The 19,067-nt window shown below is 36.2% G+C and overlaps 1 protein-coding gene across 2 annotated transcripts in view; it reads right to left on the reverse strand.

Moving 5' to 3' along the window:
- Window positions 1–19,067, reverse strand: part of DPY19L1 (dpy-19 like C-mannosyltransferase 1) — a 50,536-nt gene that overhangs the window by 27,841 nt on the left and 3,628 nt on the right. Inside the window, exons 1-7 of one of the 2 annotated variants that reach the window (XM_054816813.1) lie at window positions 16,599–18,298; window positions 16,069–16,093; window positions 14,694–14,781; window positions 13,923–14,060; window positions 8,946–9,066; window positions 7,158–7,251; window positions 3,082–3,139 (exon numbers count right to left, since the gene is read on the reverse strand). In XM_054816813.1, the coding sequence (XP_054672788.1) occupies window positions 3,082–3,139; window positions 7,158–7,251; window positions 8,946–9,066; window positions 13,923–14,060; window positions 14,694–14,714 (432 nt within the window). In that variant the 5' untranslated portion in view covers window positions 14,715–14,781; window positions 16,069–16,093; window positions 16,599–18,298. Of the gene's footprint in view, window positions 1–3,081; window positions 3,140–7,157; window positions 7,252–8,945; window positions 9,067–13,922; window positions 14,061–14,693; window positions 14,782–16,068; window positions 16,094–16,598; window positions 18,299–19,067 lie in introns of those variants that run through there. The other variant, XM_054816812.1, reaches the window with a different exon arrangement.

Raw genomic sequence — 19,067 nt, forward strand, 5'->3', positions numbered from 1 at the left:
CCAGTAAAATTGAACACATGGAATCAAGCTCTTACAGAGCTTATGCTAACTTATGTACTTCGCTCTTTAACCCTAATAAAGCAAAGCATAATACAATGAAGTCAACTGAATAGCTTTTTTATTCATTTCTTGGGGTTCATGGCAAATGGCTCAGCTATAACCTTCATCTCCAATGTTTATATTCAGCTCTTTATAAAGTGCTTGCAGATGGCACTGACCATCAAAAAATAATTACAACTTTACAGGACAACTTTGACATAAAAACAAATGAGTTCAAAATGGCTATCAATAGATTTGCACAAAAAATTACAAGTCAGTTCTTTACAACTACAGGAGAAAAATATAGTTCATCTTAACATGGACCATAATGAATCTATGAAAGCTTAAAGGATGTTGATGCCAGGATGTTCCTTCTCCTTCGCTTCCTAGGATCTTAAAACTGTTTTTTAAAATACTGTTTTACCAAGGAAGTCACTAGAATCAACATTATACAATTCCTTGCTTATTATCTTGCCATTTCACAAATATGTTAAATTAATAGTGTAAAATAAATGTGTAGAAATAGTGTAAAATAAATGCAAAGTACAGAAGCCGATCACATTAATGAAACACAGCACTTGCTGTCTAAAAGCACTCTCTGTAAAAGCTGCACCCTGATTACCAGTAAAATAAACCTTTCAGAAATATATATACACAGTAATGTGTTGTCTTCAGCTGACTGCACAGATGTGATTATTTAAAATTATTAGCAATAAATATAATCATGATTATTCTAAGGCAGTATAGTCTTTTTGATTATTTTTCAACACTACAGCAACATTTGATTTACCAAATCTTTTGATACCGGAGGAGATAAAGATAGGAACAAAATGATGAGCATATACAACCATAAAAAAGAAGCATTACCTTAAAAGTGGATTGACTAATGTAGTTCATGCTATTTTTCTATATTTGGAATGTAATACTAAACTCAGTCATCTGTGGATGACTTATCAACGCTGTAAACTAACTTTGCTGCAGGTATAAATTAATCAGATCTGTCTAAGCTTGAAATCATTAAAACATAGGAGCACAAGCACAGCACAAATAAAAACATACTGCCTTGAGATCCTCAGCTCAGTGCCAGCAGGCTAACCACTTTTACACAGCATTAGATCTGAGGTACCAAGACTTGCAGATCAGGCTTACTCAGGTAGCTCAGTCCCTATCCTTCCGGAAAAGGAAAGCAGATTTTTAGCAACTGTTCTAGCTCCACTGTATGTACTTTTGAACCACATGCAAGATGACTTCCAGAGAAACAAAGGCACATCAGAGTTAAATAAAAGGGGGGGTTTTTGCCTTTTTTTTTTTTTTTTTTTTTTTTTTTACACACACACACGTGCGTGCACACCCCTTGCATGTGACTCAACAGTACACACAGTGAAGCTAGATGACCTACATACATGTAACTATATATAATACCATAACTCTATATACACAACAGTATCAAATCTCAGTTATTTCATTAAGTACAGTACAAACACAAAGAGCCAGCTGAGATCTAACACTGCACCTCTGTAAGTCAGTCCTATAGCTCTCCAGAAATCCATACAGTTGAGCCTGAATCAAGGTCACCCTACTTAAGCTGTACCTAAGCCGAGACTACGTCTGTGTAGAGCTATTGCAGACCTAATTTCATGTCATTCTCCAATATACACACATTATCTGTGTTTTTCCCCCAAGACAAATCATCCACGTAGAGAGATGAGCTCTCCTACAGTCTCCTATAGATAGGTCAACTGCCTTTGCCATAGTGAAATAAATGCTTCTTTTCATTATTGCTATTACTGTCTTTGAAGTTTTCAACTTGTTCCTTTCTGAAGTTACACTTCATTACCTCCACAGACTTGGCAAAATAGTGCGTACTCTTATCAGTATTTTCTAGCAAAAGATTAAACATTCACTTCACTTCAGAGCACCATTAAGAAGAATGGAAACCTACACAAAACTTTGTATTTAGCCTCTTATAGCACCAAAAAAAGTTTAGAAAGTCTGTAACATTTACCAGGTCTGGACCAGGCACTTAACATCCATGGGTGAAAATTCTTCATGGCGTATATTTAGAGAAAAACATGTCAAATGAAACTTATAAAACAAAAATCTGTGTGATGAAATAGCTGTTTTATTTTTAAGAAAACTATCAAAGCTCACTATGAATAGAAGCATCTTTGATTGTGTTATGTGCAACCACATATTCTTACTACTCAGAGTTTTCTATCAAGTTCAGCTCAGTACAATAAGAAAACAAAACATAACTTTAACCCTTAACAAAATCATTCCATTTAGAAAATCTTTACAGTACAGCTGCATTTTAAGTAAAATAAAACAAATATTTATATATATTTATATGCATAAAATGAACATTAAAAACCAGAAACACTGCCCAAGGGAATCAGAATAAAAGCCATGAGTTTTCTTCCGAAACATGAAACAATGACATAAACAGCATTACCTGGGGACACAGGGAGATGTTTTAAGTGACAGTTTTTGGTTTGTTTTTTTTTTTTCTTTTCCTTCTTTCTTTTCTGTAGTGCAGCTTACTGAAGAAGTTTAGCATTGGAATTCTCTACATACATAGACAGTTTCTGAATTCTGCGTATCCTGGCTATAGCATATCAGTATAACAGAGGTTTCTTTGCCTTTTTTTTTTGTGTGTGTATGTGTATTCATGAATTTCCAGTAAAATACATATCAATTTAAAGAAAACTTCCTCCACTTCTGAAGATTGTTCGTATGATACACATAGCCCAGTTATGGCTGCAATGGGCACAGAAATAGAATATTTTTATGTTTTGAAACTTGAAGTCATTGTGCTACTAAGATTTCAATCTCAGGTCCACTTTACAATTTTTTTTTTAATGTCAAAGGTGAAACATTAGATTGTGCTATATGTTTTCAAGTCACAGAATTTTGCTTTCAATAATGTCTTATTCCCTTTAAATCCATCCCCTAATAGATAAGCAACATCACTATCTTTAATGAAATGAGAATTAGCCTAAACTGTAAAAAAAAAAAAAAAGGGGGGGGGGGAGGGAGACCTACCTCTCCATGGTTGAAAAAGAAACACATCACGGTAACAAGGCCTCCTAGACGGCTCCCACTGAAAAGAACAGGAAGAAATGGGTACAACAGAATCTCATAATGGTCAATGCTGCTTAAAAAATGTGAAACAGCACTCATGTACAGCTCAGTTTGGGGGGGGGGGGGGAATGCTTTCAAGCATCAAGGGAAAGCAATCTACAGTGTACATAAAATAGTAAAATACAAGTTAGTCGGCTCATGTTTTTTTCAGAGCAGACCACTCTTTATCTATCAGCTTTTTTCTGCAGAACACCAATTTTAACATAAATAACTTGGAAAACAGTTATTCCACTCCTCACAAACTTCAGTTTCGATCGTGACATCTGGTGCTTCACCTGCTGTACCCAGAGCTTGGTCTTTAGAAGTGCCAAACTTTTTTTTTTTTCTTTTAAAAAGAAAGACACCAGGCAATATAAATGGAGTATTTCTTCCCTAGGCTGTTGATCAGAAACATTGCATGTTCAATCACCAAACAGGTAATTTTGATCTCAATCTAAGACTATGTTAGGGTAATCAAATCAAGCACGTTCAAAAACCATATTTAGAAATGAATTTGTGACATGGTCAATGCAAGATACAATTTAATTCTTACGTGAAATACTGTGATGTTAACATGAGAAAGTTTTTTTAAGCCCTTGACTTTAAGGATTTTTATACGTTTCTAAACCAAATTCATCTATGGAATAATTAGCACCATAGAGTCAACACTAAACCCAAGAATATTACTTAGATTTATCCCATCTCAAAACAGCAATAGATAAGGTACCTATTTGTTTAATTAGATTTCTAATTTCTCATGTCCTGTGATATAAAGCAAAGAACATCTTTGTGCACGCAAATGCACTACTACGAATGACAGAATATACCATTTTTGCTACTAAGCAAAAGCAAAAGCCAGCTGTTAAGATTCTTTTAAAAAAAACAAAACCAAACAAACCTCAGATCCTCCACCCATCACTAATACACGAGTCGAACAAAATCAGTGAGTTCTGGCTACAAAATCTGAGGATTAAAGATACCAACTGAGTGCTAAAACAATCTCCAGGAATTGTGCATTCTTGCACATAAAACTCAACCTTTCATTCCATAAATTCTAAAAGCATCAAAACTGAAACCCAAAATGTCTAAAAGAATGTGCTTAATATTTAAAAGTGTTAGTCTTAGAAACAAAGCAAACTAAAAATTTGCAAAAACCACACCCAAAACCAGAAGAAAGAAAAAAAAAAAATCAAGGTCTATGCTAAAGGTTAACATTATGATAAAACCTTAAAGTCTAGAATATAAAGGTCTTAATTGTATTATGAATGCTTTAGAGCTATCAGTCTCTATAAGAGATCACTATTTTACCACATGAGAAAAGATCATTAAATCTGTAGCACAGAATAGGGAAATGTACCTTTATCAGCATCTTTTCTGGAAAAGGAAGTGAACAGACCCTACTTCACACAGGGTTATGTATAGTGTTGAGTTAGACTGGTTATCTTCTAACAATGCAATGCTATCACATGGGAGATACAATAGTTAAGCCTTTCTATGCCAATATAAAAAATAAAGGGTAACTCTTTCCACTGAAATTCCCATACCATACTACAATTGGTAAAGTACATGCCCTTCAGTTGGAACCTACTTTTCCCATGTTTAATATAGTATAATCTAAATTTAATAAATAATAAGTAATTTTTAAAGAACTGCAGATGACCCAAACAGTTATACTTTCCCTGGTAGACTCATCTCTGGAATAATAAAAAAAATATCTAATCTTTTGACTCCCTGGGTACAATAAGCTGAAGCTTAAAGTCATCTGGGGAAATGCTGTAATTCATTGTTGATTAATATGCAAGAAACAAAATACTGAAAAAGTACTGTCAGAAGGAGATATGGGAAATTTACTGGTAGCTCCTCAAGACACAGTCTTTGACAATCAGCTTAAGTATTCTGTCCCTTGACTACAAGAACAGAGGCGTGGAAGGCTGGAGGAAGGCAGAATCTTACAATTGCATAAAGTACTTATCATCCAAATGCCACTCCGTTGTCCTTAAAAAAACCCCTAAAAATGGCACGAGTTCTCACCATATCACTTCAGTTAACAGAGAATGCTCCAGAGCTTGAGAGTAACTTGCATCATATAAGAAGATTCCCAAGTGTGTTTGCATAACCAGGGACCATACACAGAGCGCTACGGCAGGGACATACTACATCTGGCAATCTTCTAACCATGTGGGGATACTGGTAAAGGGAACTAAACAGCAAAAACCAGTCTTACAATAGCAACTAGCATTCTGCTAGCTTAACTCCGAACAAGCTCATTATAGAATACAGAAAGTACAGATGTGAGAATACATACTAGCTTGTGAAATAATGATAAGAAAGTGGTCTTCCACTATCTTATCACCTGCCATCACTAGTCAAAGTTGCAAAGAGACTAAAAGCAAATAAAGGCTGAAATAAAAAGATTACACATTCTGAACACCCTAGGAAAAAAACAAGTGCATAAGCTTGAGATGATTACTGCTAAGAAATTCAGGAATGAAAAGATAGAGAAAATATTAGAGCATGGTTTCCCACCATCAAACAAGTCGGGCTATGAAAAAGCCTTTCAAAATGCATAGCAGAAACAAATTGGCTTTATGAAGGAGACTTATGCCAATTCACAAGATTACCTACTTCAGTGTAGTAGAACTGCACTACTGCAGACTCAGTTCTTTTATTTTTCACACCTTATGGAAAAGCCTAAATGTTCTGGTTTGATTTGACTAAGAGGAACCTTGGAACAGCCATAATGACTAAGCAGTCATCTCGATCTGGTATCCTACTATGAATATTATCCAGAATAAATAAGTAAGACCAAAATCCTAACTGCAGGAAATTTCATAGTCACTTGTTATTTTTCATAACCCCAGACAGCTACTGGCTTACACCTGGAAAGAACTGCATTTATATTCTAGTCATCTTGACTACCTACACTGTAGATCATTTATATTAAAAACTGAATTGCTATCAATACTTTATAGTTATTCACATTCAACACAGCCCAAGTCTAAGGAAAGTACTGAGAAAGTAAGACCTTACTGATTTTCCAATGACATTAATATATAAAATATGGGTTTCCACACACCTCCCATAAGAGAAACATTACAAGTTAATGACACAAATATTCAAAGGTTATCTACTTCCTCAAAACATGAGACATTAAATTTCCTATGTTAAGGCATACAAACATATACGCTTTACCCCCAAACACTTAATAGTTACTCTAGGCAACTTCCTCTTTTCACTGTCAGCCCCTGCCCTGCGCTATTCTTTATTTGAACTACCAGCACATTCTTCAGAGAGAACAAGAAAAAAAAAAACCACAAGACAGTGAACCCAGGGAATGAGGAGGGAAAAATAATCACATCTCTGAGGAAAACGTAGCAGCCTTTTGCTTTCTTACAACACTGACAAATTAAAATAGAAGTAAACAGAAAAATACTTCCATTTCTGTTTTTCTGCTGAATGTGGAGTCTATTTTTGAATGAAAGTATTACAGTTCCTGAAATTTAATGACAGATACAGAAAACAGAAATTCATAGAAAAAGGGAAGTGTATACATATCTCCAAAAGAATACATTATCTCAGTTAAAACTGAAAGACATGCAAGGTGATTTGATGCAAAACATCGGGAAAACTCAAATCTTGGTTAAAAGTTCAAACTTTGTTTAAAAATGAGTTACACTGACAATTTTAAGAGCAGAAGCTTGTCAAAAACTGTTTAAAACCTGTACGGCATTTAGTTTTATCCACAACTCAGTGGTATAAATGAAATACCACTTCACTGAAATTTTCCACAACTTTTTCCACCATCATCATTTATTTTAAGCAAAATGCTTCTCTGCTCCAGTAATTTTTAGTGACAATGTATATGTAACAAAAAGCACTACTACTGTACAAACAAATAAGCAATATCCCATAAAAATATTTTAGCATTCACTTTTTCAAATTTCGTATAAAACCTGACAGCTAGTACTAACTAAATAGCTCAGTCTTAACTGCCTTACCTGAGGTATGTACCATATATGAAGAACAGTGTCATCATTAATCCATTCAAAAGAAAAATCACAGCAACATAAAAGGAAGCAGGGTCTCCCAAACCTAACAAACAAACAGTTAACATGTTGTCAAATATAGAAGATCATGTTGCTTATAATTCACCACACAATCAGTATAATACAGCACACAGCATACTACCTTAATATATCTATAGAAAGAAACAACAAAAAAAACGTTAACATCACCAAGATTATTGTGGTGATTCAATTGGAAGACTACACTTCTGGGGACAAAAAAAAAAAAAGGAGGGGGTGGACACAGAATTGGAGCAGTCAGCAACAGAATAAGCCAAGAGGCAAGCATTACCTGTGAAGAAAAAGCCTGCAATACATAGAAGGCATAAGCATCACTATGAATGTTCTCTACAGACTACGTTTTTGACTTCATAGAGCTTTTTAGAACAGGTTTGTGCTCCCTATACTCTCACTTTCCATCTCTTGCAGGAGTAAATCCATCACTAAACATATCACACACAATGCTCTTTGCTTTCTTTGTTTCATTAGAAGCCAAGAGATTTTCCAATAATGCAAGTCTTTCAATCTATTCATTCACAAACACCTCTGTGTGTTCACACTTCTGTTGTTATTCTCTTTCCCATTATTTCTTTAAACCCTCCTGGCTCTATTCATTTCAGCAGTACAGCATAAAAAGCCTTATTCATTATAGAGAAGGTAGCAAAACTTCATAGTTTTGTACGCAGAAATGATTATTCACCATTGCTGAAAATACAGCAAGACAGTTCTCCAAAGTAAAATGATATGCTCACCAAACATGGTAGTCTCAATAGTTGGTGGTTTTGATGGTTCAGTTTGGTTTTGTTTTTACAAAAAACAGGAGTGAAAAGTTATACATTTATTCACTGTTTATTGCTTCTGACAAAATTAGAGAAAGCGAATCATTCAAGCTCTGAAGAAAGTTCTTATAGCCTTTGTGCAAAGGAAAAATACTAACTTGTCACCACACAAAGACATTTTAAATGATAAAATGAAACAACTTCACAAGCTACCGTCTATCATTCAGCTTTAACTGACTACAGAACATCTCAAAAGCACTTCTCAGCAAGGCAGTTTTATCATATAATACCTACTTGACAAGCCAATATTTTAAGCGTGGAAAAAATATGCAAAGAAGTGGCAGCGTCCAAGCTTTGGTATCAAAATCAAGGTATAAGAATGAAATTCTTATGCTGAATAGTAGGTCACAAGAGGAAGAGGATTCTTCCCAGCAGAATCACAGCACAAGATTTCTCCAGAAGGGAGCCCTGTGGTTACCTTTTCCCCTTCCTCCCCACTCCTCAAGTTGTAGTTAGGGGAGCAAATACAGAGGGTAAGTTTTTGAAATGTAGGAACTTGGAATGTATCGGGGATTCTACAGAAGCTATGAAAATTTAATACATGTACAGTGGCCTCCAATTACATTTAGGACATCTTATTCTTTATAACAGTCCAACGTTATGAAGGCTCAGACTACAACTGTGAAGTTTTGAAGTGCAGTATAGGAATTCAACCTAGGTGGGAGGAGCTATCTAATAAGCAAAGCCCAAATTCTCACCCCTGGTGTTCTTAAAAGTATCTTTTTTTCATGCTTCTCACTTATGTTGTGAATCTGCCAAAAAACACAGGCTTAGCCAAATGAAAGCATGTCAGTGATAAAGACACAGGAATATTTTACTTCTGAGATATGTAAAGCCACAACTATATGCTTCCAGGAAGAAACTAGAATAAACCACAACTCACCCTCGCAGCTCTCAACAGGACTAAGACCTTTTCCTCTGTTTACAGTCCAACACGTCTTTGTCGGTACACCAAGGAAATCCATAGTGGCAGTATACATGCGGTACCAGCTGGCGAGGACCACCTAGGTGGAAAACAGGATTTGAAGTTGCTGAAAAGGAACTCTGAAATTAGCTCAATGCCCAAGGCAACCTCTCACAACAACTGGCCCTCATGCAGGACTTTTTTTCAACTCGGAATTTCTCAACTACTTAGCATTTTTGACCATGATTTCCTAAAGGCATCCAACACCAAGTGTTCATTAATAGACTAAAATTATGCCTGCTTTAGAACAAAAATATTTTCATGCATCAAACTACAATATTTGAAAAAGTTACATATTTCAATATTGTCTGGAAGGTTCCCCATTTAACTATTTTTGTTTATCAGATATTAAAATCCCAGATTGTGTTGACAGAGGACAGTTAGTCAAATCAAATCCATTAAAACTAATTAATTTTTTTCCACCTGGCAAGAATATTGATGGACCAAATCTTAAGGTTTTTTACTCAGATAGACTTTAATAGGTTAAATTTAAGCATGCATTAGAAAGGGCTTCCAGATGCAATGTAAGACAGCATTTCCATTTTTGATGCAAGGTCGTAATGTTCTTATAACAACCACCAAATTAAATCTTCAACACTTGACACAAAAAACATCAGTATTTTACACAGAAGAATGACGAATCGCCTCACAGCAAAGTCACTAGTTAACATTACCAAGCTATTCTGTGAGGATATAACTGACTTTATAGAGTTCATAAATGAGTAATGTGACCATTCCAGTTGAGCTGCTTTGAAAGTTATAACCCAGGGGTTTCCAGACTGAAAATATGTTTCACCACTGCAGTATTAGCTGTCTCAGCCCTGGGTCACAGAAGACATGTACAAGAAGGATGATTCCCTCTTTTCTTTCCTCATACAATTAATAAAACTCCTTATGTCACTTCTATCTCCAAGAAGGGCAAGAAGGAAACACAGGAAATTACACCTCGATCTCTGAGAACATGATGGAGTAAATATGCCTGGAAACCACTTCCAACCATACTAAGGACAAAAAAATGGATTGGAAGCAGTTAGCATGGATTTAAAAAGGGGAAATCACACCTGCCCAACTTCACAACCTTCCAAAATTACTGTCTTGGTAGATGAGGGGACAGTGATGTATTTTTTTTTTTTATCTGGTGTCCCTTCCGTTCTATGTCTTTATTCAGACTAGATGATGACATAAGAGAACATCCTCAGCAAGTCTGCACACAGTACAAAATCAGAAGGAGAGGGTGATGCTTGTGTTGCCCTTTGGAAGGCTCTCAACAGGCTAGATAAACGGGCCAACAGGAATCTCACAAAAGAGAAATGCAAAGTCCTGCACTGGAGAGGAGCACCACCATGCACCAGTACAGACTGGAGTTGGCCAGCTAGAAAGCAGTTTTGCAGAAAAGGATGTGTGAGTCCTGGTGGACAAGTGGTATTTGAACCAGCGATAAGCCCGTTGCAAAGAAAGCCAGATGTATGTATCCTTGTCTCAGTGTCACCAGGACAAGAGAGGCGGATTCTTTCCCTCTACTCCGCACTGCTAAGACCTACCTCCAGTGCTGAGTCCAGCTCTGGGCTGCCCAAGACAAGAATGACAGAAAGTAAAGATAACTGAGACAGACTCTTTTCGGTTGACAAGAAGTACAAATTGAAATACAGGAAATTCATATGAAAAAAATCTTTTACTTTGAGGATGGTCAAACATTGGAACACATTGCCCAGAGGTGGAGATCTTCAAAACGAAACTGGAGATGGCCTTGAACAACCTGCGCTACTTCACCCTGCTTCAAGCAGAGTGTTGAGACTAGATGATCTTCAGACATTCTTTCCAACCTCAATTGCTCTGTGATTCTGTAATTCATTAATTTTTAATACCAGGGCTCCAATCATCGTGGGTCTCTTCATCTGTGGCCTTCACACTCTCACAATGTAAATCTCACACCTTTAAAATACAACTACATCTTTCTAGACCAAGACTCCCTGCCTCAATATTCTGTCCTGCATAGTACACTATCCTGAATTCCTGGAGACTTTCCGAACACCTGTGCCCTGGCACGTCTTACTGTGCATGCGTGCATACATGAACCAGACACTTGCCCCATCTCCAAATAGGCAGCAATAGGACCAGGGAACTAAATTCACATCTTTCCTCTTATCACCTGAATGTGGTTTGCACGCTGCCAAAAGAATGCATATGGCAGCTTACAGACATCTATCTAGCATATTTGCATCACCAGCCCTGAAGCTGACATTAGCCTAAGCACATAAAACATTCTTGCTGAACTAATGTTGCACAAAAAAATGTTATTGATTTATCCACTTAACCTTTTTACGTCACAAGTGTTTGCCTGCTGCAGATGTTACCACACATGAATACTCCCTAAAAAGGTACCAGGTTAGGTATTTCATGCAAAACACAAACAATTTTTGCCAAAAGCTACTTTACATGAAACAGTTCAAATCGGTAGTACTAAATTGCAGGGTCAATTAGAGCATAATGGCATTTTCAGCATTTCGACTGTCCCATATCAGATCAGGCAGTACAGGCAAAAACTTAAAAACCAGAGGACTGGCTGTCAGACTCAGGAGATCTGTGTGGGCTGGGCCAGTTCTTTGCTGTAAAAGAACATACAGAGAAGTCAATCTCTTTTACTAGTTGCCTTTGAGTAAGCACTTTAATGCCCACCACTCATCACTCCAACTCAAATTTTCATCATCGCTGCCACACAGAGAAGTATCAACTGTTCTGTAACGATGAACAGCCAGAGTGTAAACTTAACACATTATCTCTCTGCCATTTTGCGTCAGGGATCACAGATGAAAACACCACAACTACTGGAACAGCCTGACTATGCAGTAAATACCTGGAAAATCAAGACTTTATTGGGACTATAATGTTGTACAACTACAAAGACTGACTTGCTGCTTCTGATTTTTTTTTCCTACTTATATTTACAATTTACACAGACGATGTAATGATTTCTATAGACTCTCTTTACCTGTTTTTTTTCTTTCTTTTGAAGTTTTCATGACTAGTACCAGCTGCACATGAAGGTGAATTGTTCTACTTTTCTTAATGGGTTTAACATCCTGTTTAGTAACTGCATTTCAAGGCTATTTTTGATGCAATTAATTTTTAAATCCACTAAACAAACAAAAATTTTATTAGAATTCAGCCTTAATGCTACTATTGGGCTGAAAGAGGAAATGAAACACTTTCAGAAAACACAACTGGATATTGAGTATCAGAAGAAAAAATTTCACTGCCAACAAATAAATCCACAAGCATCTTCCCACCACCCAGCCCCAGTATAATCTTAAGTAAAATTAGATAAATTTGGAGAACATACTTCAAATGTAAAGTTGCACCTATTGACAGTTTTATAGATGCAGTTATGTGAAAACAAGATTATTCAAGAAATACACTTTAAAAACCCCAACTATTTACAGGATGGCTAAACACCAAGCAGTAAATGACTGAAAGGAGTAGACTGTATGCTTTGCATGCCCACACAGGCACAGAAAAGATGAATGAATTCATACCTTAGCACCAAGTTCTATGAGCCAGTAAGATCCTAGAAAACTGTGAATGAACAGACAAGCCTACACATTTTGCAGAGTAATCTACCTAATGTTCTTACAGAAGTCATCTACTATATCTGATTACTCTTGTTTTGATTTCATCATCCAGTTTACTTAAGTCATCTTTCCTGATGATACTGATGATTCTCTAAGAGCAAATTCGCTTAACCCGTCACCTTTGATTTTTGCAAGTCAGACTACAGCTGAAGTCAATAAATCTCTTAGCTAAAGAAAATATCTTTATAGTATTTAAGTAAGGCACACGCTCCTAACGTTGCATTTCTAGAACTGAACTGCAATCCCTTTGGAGTTAAAAAAACAAAGCCACCAAACCCCCAAAAAACCCAAAATCAGTAAGAGGGTAACAAAAAGCACTCATCTATAGCATTTGGAGCAAGAAATTAAGAAACGAAACCACTACATGCGAGTTGTATAGATACATGCATGCCGAGAACTCTTAACACATGTAGTTCCATAAAGCAGCTCTGCTACGACAGAGCAGGTAAATGAGTATAAATGCTAGTATCCAACAATTACAGTCATTATTAGTCCTTGGTTCTCCAAAAAATAAACTGTTGCTGACACTTGGAGTTACCGAAACATACATTAACCAAAGGAGTTTTCCCTTTGCAAAATGTTTGAGAGACACTGGCAAAAACGTGAGAGAGAGAAAACCAAACATTTCTGTACTTAAAGACATGTTCTTTTTAGTGACAAAAAAGCAGAGTAGGAGCATAATCTAATCAGGTAACAAGTCTAACATCAAGTACGTACAAGACAACCACAGTCAGTATTCTACAAAGGAATTTCTTCTGCAACATGTAAGCAAGCTATTACCATTCATGGATTTTAGGGCCACAGTGAACTGTCATGATTCGTTAGTACATTGTCCTACACAAAACGCAAGTAAAAATAACCTCTCAGTAGCTGTATCACTGCAGACATTATTGTCACATACTACTGATACTTCCCATATCATACTTCCTGAAGTACACAACGTCTGCAATTTACTTGCTGTCAGTGAAAAGAATAAAAGATGACAAGAAGTACAGAATTGGATTGCAACTTCAGAGCATGAAATACTAAGATCTAGAGAATATTCACATTTGATTTGATGTACTTGAAGTCTGAGAATTGATCACAATGTACGAAATAACTTTCTCATTTTAAATCTGGGACTAAAATAAGGTATTTAAGCAACAATTCATTTGTCACTATATCTTTACAACCACATTTTCCAGAGTAACATTTCTCACACTTTCATAGTCAAATCTAAAGAAATCAAAGATTTATCAGAAGGTATTATTTTTAAAACATAGCTCACCTCTGGGTAAAGATTGAACCTTTGTAAGGTGTTAATCACTAAAGGATATTCAGTTAGTCTGTCATTCATAATTGCCCATACTCCATTCCAAAACGATGGTGCCTCAATAATGATCTTGAAGTAGGAATAATAAAGACCCTACAGGAGAGCAGAGTCATTATTTATGATTAAAAAGGTCACTGTTGCTTCATGAACTGCCATATACAAGCTTCATTTTTAAATCAAATCTTCTAATATAACAAATAGGACAAAACTATGCAAGATGACTATCCAGTTTTTCAAATTTCTTCTATTAGTGCCACTGAAACAGGCAACATGGGTTTCCTTCAACCTTGTTTCACAGGACATCTGGAAATCTCTCATTTGGGCTGGTAACTATGCACTAGCATAGTATTTCACTACTCTCAAAATTAAAGCAGCCAAAAGGTGTATATGTACGCAAACATTTATTAATTAAAAAAATATTTTTAAAAAAAGATGCATAACGAGATTGTAATTGAAAGTATGGTAAAAGGTTCTTGTAGTTTTATATTTTAGGTCCTCTAGAATCGTATTTTTAAATTGTATTTTAAGTGAACTGTGAAGAGATACATTCATAGTGATCAGCTGCAAGACACAAAAAGCTCTGCGTGTAAAAGTCTAATGCATGTTAGTTGCAAGATATCAGTATGTTTACTTATCCAGAAGGTATTAAGAAATTTTGGAAAGCCCACTATCACAAGATTACAGAAGTTTTCCAATCACTGAATTTTTATTGAAATATAATCTAACCATTTCTGTGCGAAAAGCCATTTCTCTTTCTAGCGTTGACAGGTGAGAAAAATGACGGTCATTTTCAAAAAGAGTTGTTATGTGACACCTGTTAAGAAATAATAATAATTAAAACTGAATAAAGAGTTTTAGAACCTGTACTAAGTCATACATACCAAGGAACAGCTGGCAAAACATTCAATGAAGACCCAAAGTTTACTTACAAACTGCTATTTTATTTTACTCATATGGTATACCAACATTTTCCTCTATTCAGACTATTTTAAATGGAAAAAACATGAATCCATAGAGCATTTGTTAAATTGTATGACATAATTCGCTATAATACCTTAATGCATTTTAACTTCAGTGCAGACACATAAGGATCAAAACTTTAAGGCTACCAAGTCTACATATTAGGAAAGAAAATTCAAATATCTGACAAATTAAAAGAATCACAGATTAAAAACTGGTGAAAATAACGGTGCACATACAAGCCAGGGAAGATTTTCGTGGAAAAATCATACACTACTTGTATTTTAACACAGTTATCTGCCATTATATATAGATGTGCTTACTATCAAAAAGTATATTGAAATAAAGGTGCAGCTATAGGGAAAAAAATAGCCAGGAAAAACGCAAATAATTTTGGAGGTAAAACTTGCAGTTTCCAAGAGGAGCTTCACCTCCAGAAAGGATGGAAAAAGAAACAGAGCAGTGCACGTGATTCTGCTTTTGAATAGGAATTTGCAAGAAACAAACTACCAAAAATCAATAGTTCTTTTTGAGCCAAGAAACAAAAACAGTGGCAGAAGCTGTTACTTTTTATCTCTGCAAAAGCAGCTGGTGAAAATCACTGTAGAAGACATTCTATTTCAAGTCTATACCACAAAAAGAAAGGGTGAGGATTAGGATGGAACCTGAAACACAAGGATTACATTGACAAAGAGTAGTTGTAAGACCGTTCTTCTGTACACAAAGAAAACATTGGTCAGACTTCTCTGAAAAGGTTAGAGAAAAGGTGATAAAAATACCTAAGAAATTAAAGCAGAATCCAAATAAGCAGAACATAGGAGAAAGTTAAAAGGATTTACCTGGACTTTCAAAACCCATTGAGGGTGAAAAGGTCTGTTAGTGGAAATGCACCTGAATTTGTATAGCTAAGCAACAATTTTCCACCTGGAAGGCAAGCTTCACTCTTCACTGAACAGGCTTAAGAAACCTTTCACATCAGCTTCATAAGAACAGAATTATTCATCTTAGAGACAAAAATTTGGTTTTGAGAGGAAAAATCTAAATATAAATTATTCCAATAGCTTGTTTAAATATAAGTCAAAATGATATTTTTATTATTTTTAAATATCATATTACTCTCAAGCAATAAATTTAACCTTACCAATGTAGGACTCCTGCAAAAACAGCTGCAAAGGAAACAAAAAGTGTCAAGTTACTCAAATATTTAAATCATTGAACATGAAATCATGTTCTTTAATTACAGTACTACTTTAGAGGTGCACAAAAGGTACTCAGCCTCCAGAGAAACAGATGAATAGGAAAATTTGAATTAACTTTTATGGCCAGCTCTTTGAAAATCTGAAATTATGCTGATGGTATTCAGCAGTAGGCAATGTTCTCACGTATATCCTGCATCAGTCAAGCTGATCCATCAGAATCTAATGCACCCATTTCAGCTATCAATAGCAAAACTGAATTATAACCATTTTTTTAAAATAAGCATAAATATTTTCAACATTTTAAGATACCTATTGTGACTGTTCACGCAACTCCTCCTCAGATTTTGGCTAACACACAGCTCATACTAGGGCCTGATGTATGCTAGAAGCAGCACTGTTAGGTCATAGCAAGGGGAACACATTGGCAGGAGTCGGTGGAAAGGGCTAAAGGTCATTATGCAGCTATTATCACCTGCAGCTTGCTGTCTTCTGCAGCCATAATCCTTGCATATTGATTGTCTTCAGAATCTGCTAACTCATGGAAATGGTATAGACCCAACTTGCAAGCTGGAAGGTACAAATACATCAGCTTATCCATAAAGTTTTTAAAACAGATTCAGCAGCAGCTGGACTGCTGAGGCTTTCATGCTTCCCAGTGTGATACAGGGTACACCTGCATCATGATGGAAGAGGAAGCATGAGCACTCCCACCATTGGCTACCTCACTATTTTGCTCATAGATGTACAAGTTAGGAGTTACAAGTTAGGAGCTGCGAATTAGAGAACTTGCGAGTTAGAAATCTCATGCCTTAAGTGATGAATTTAGTGAATTCCCATGTTAGACTAGTCGGTACAAAGTGAACTGAGCCCTTGTTTGTTGTGTTTGTTTTCTTTCCTAATGAGCTCATAAAATAAAGTTTAATTTACAGAGTACATAGTCCTGTAAATTTGAGAAATCCAAACAGACCGTGACAGCCCACATAAATCTAACCAAGACTATAGTTGCTAAAAAAGGTAGACTCTCCATGTAATAACATTCCATTTGTCCATTCAGAGACTATCTGCACTGTTGTCATATAGGCACAGAACAAGGGAGGTAATTTGAGGGACAAAGGGAAAAGACAAATGATGATAAAGTGGTGGGTAAACAGTCTAGGTCTCTGACTTCTTTAGCATGTCAAGATCCACAGACAGCAGATGCCACTCCATTTTGCTTGGGCAGCATTCACAACACACCCAGAGCTCACTGTGGAAGCAAAGCCAGCATGAGTGAGGGATAAAGAGTAGGCATTTAGAGTGACCACAGTGCTGCTCCTTCTAGACTGAAGGTGTCTTGGTTGCCCTCTAGGCACACAGTGGCTCTCTGACATAGAAAGATCAAGTAGACTGGTTGCCTTCAATCCAAGAAAATCTTTATGGTTAACGAAGAGCCCTCTTATTCACATAGGCAGAAAGTCGAAAGGACAACCACCCTCCCTGCTTACATCCAGCTGGAGCCGGAAAGGTGCTGAGCACCCTGTCCCTCTCCAGGGTGCTGATCTGTGCACACACCTACAGCTTACAGGCACCCAGGCACGGCCCTCTCTGACCACATGGAATGGGTCAAGTTGCTAGCACGTAGGTAAAACTTACATCAAATGCTTGCACATTGATGCAGAATATAGTCAGAGAGTTAGCAAACGCACGTGTGTTCAGACTGCATGTTACATGTGTATGGTGGCGTTTCTGAAAAGCAGCAGGGACAAAAGAAAGAGAAACACCTTTGCAAAACCACTGAATTTACGTGGAAGGGGAGTGAACTGAATGTACGCTTCATGCCCTAGTATATATTCCCAAACCACATGTTCCTCCAACACAGAGCCTGGAAGTGCTGCTGCTGGCATTACTTGTTATCGTTGTCACCACAATGCTGCTGCTGGCAATACTTGTTATCATTGTCACTGCAGGTTATAATGTAACAAACTAATATTAAAATTGAGGTTCATAAATGTAAAGTTTTGTATACAAAAGATGTGCAAGATAAACTGGGTAAGACAGAAAAGAAAAAACCCCATTACCTAAGGGAGAAAAAAACGTTTCCTGCCTGTACAAGCTAACATTTATGTCGTTACATACTTCACATAGTAGTTGAGGTTGTACAATACCACACTGAAACTTCCTTAAGAGTTTTTCAGCTCCGCTTCAGTCACTGAAGTAGTTTTCTCGAAGAGAAGCCTGGATTTCAGTTAGAAAATGAATACCACAAGCTTTCATTTAAAACTTTACATTTTTACACATACTTTCTATAAGAAAAATTCACCAAAGAATTGCTCAGTATAGTTCACATTAAGTGGAATTTAATGTCTTAGGAAAGTTTCAGGAGCTACAGATTTGGGGTTTTTTTGTATTAAGGACATTTACGTTAGTTCTCATGGAGAGCTGCAAAATTCCTCTTTCAGAAAAGCAGATATGGATATGATATGGAATTCCAGGTAAGCACATTAGCTGTATCAGCAACACAGCAAACCATATTCCATTAAAAAAACCACATTTTGCAGTAATTATATGGACAGAAACAGAGCAGTCCATACCTTTCTTAGTTATTACTTACTGAGTCTCACATTTGCACAAGGCATTATTTCATTTCTCAGCAACATTTCTAAGATTCCCAAAAAGATTAGATGCTGAAATGCATTTACATATACACATCTCAACTATAAAAAATACCAATTTTAAGACAGATTATTTGTTAGATAAGAATATACAGTAAAGTCAAAATAAATGCATATTAGCTACTGTTCATGATCTCAAATTCACGTGGTTCCAAATAAGCTGTATATGCAGTATTTTGTTGTTGCAAATAAATTATCTATTGATATCGAAATTACATTTCAGATTCAAAATACTACTTTTTTCATAGAGACAACAATATATTTAAATCTGATTCTTCCCTTCAGTAAAT

Source organism: Grus americana, chromosome 2 (genome assembly GCF_028858705.1).
Source record: "Grus americana isolate bGruAme1 chromosome 2, bGruAme1.mat, whole genome shotgun sequence".
Taxonomy (NCBI): Eukaryota; Metazoa; Chordata; class Aves; order Gruiformes; family Gruidae; genus Grus; species Grus americana.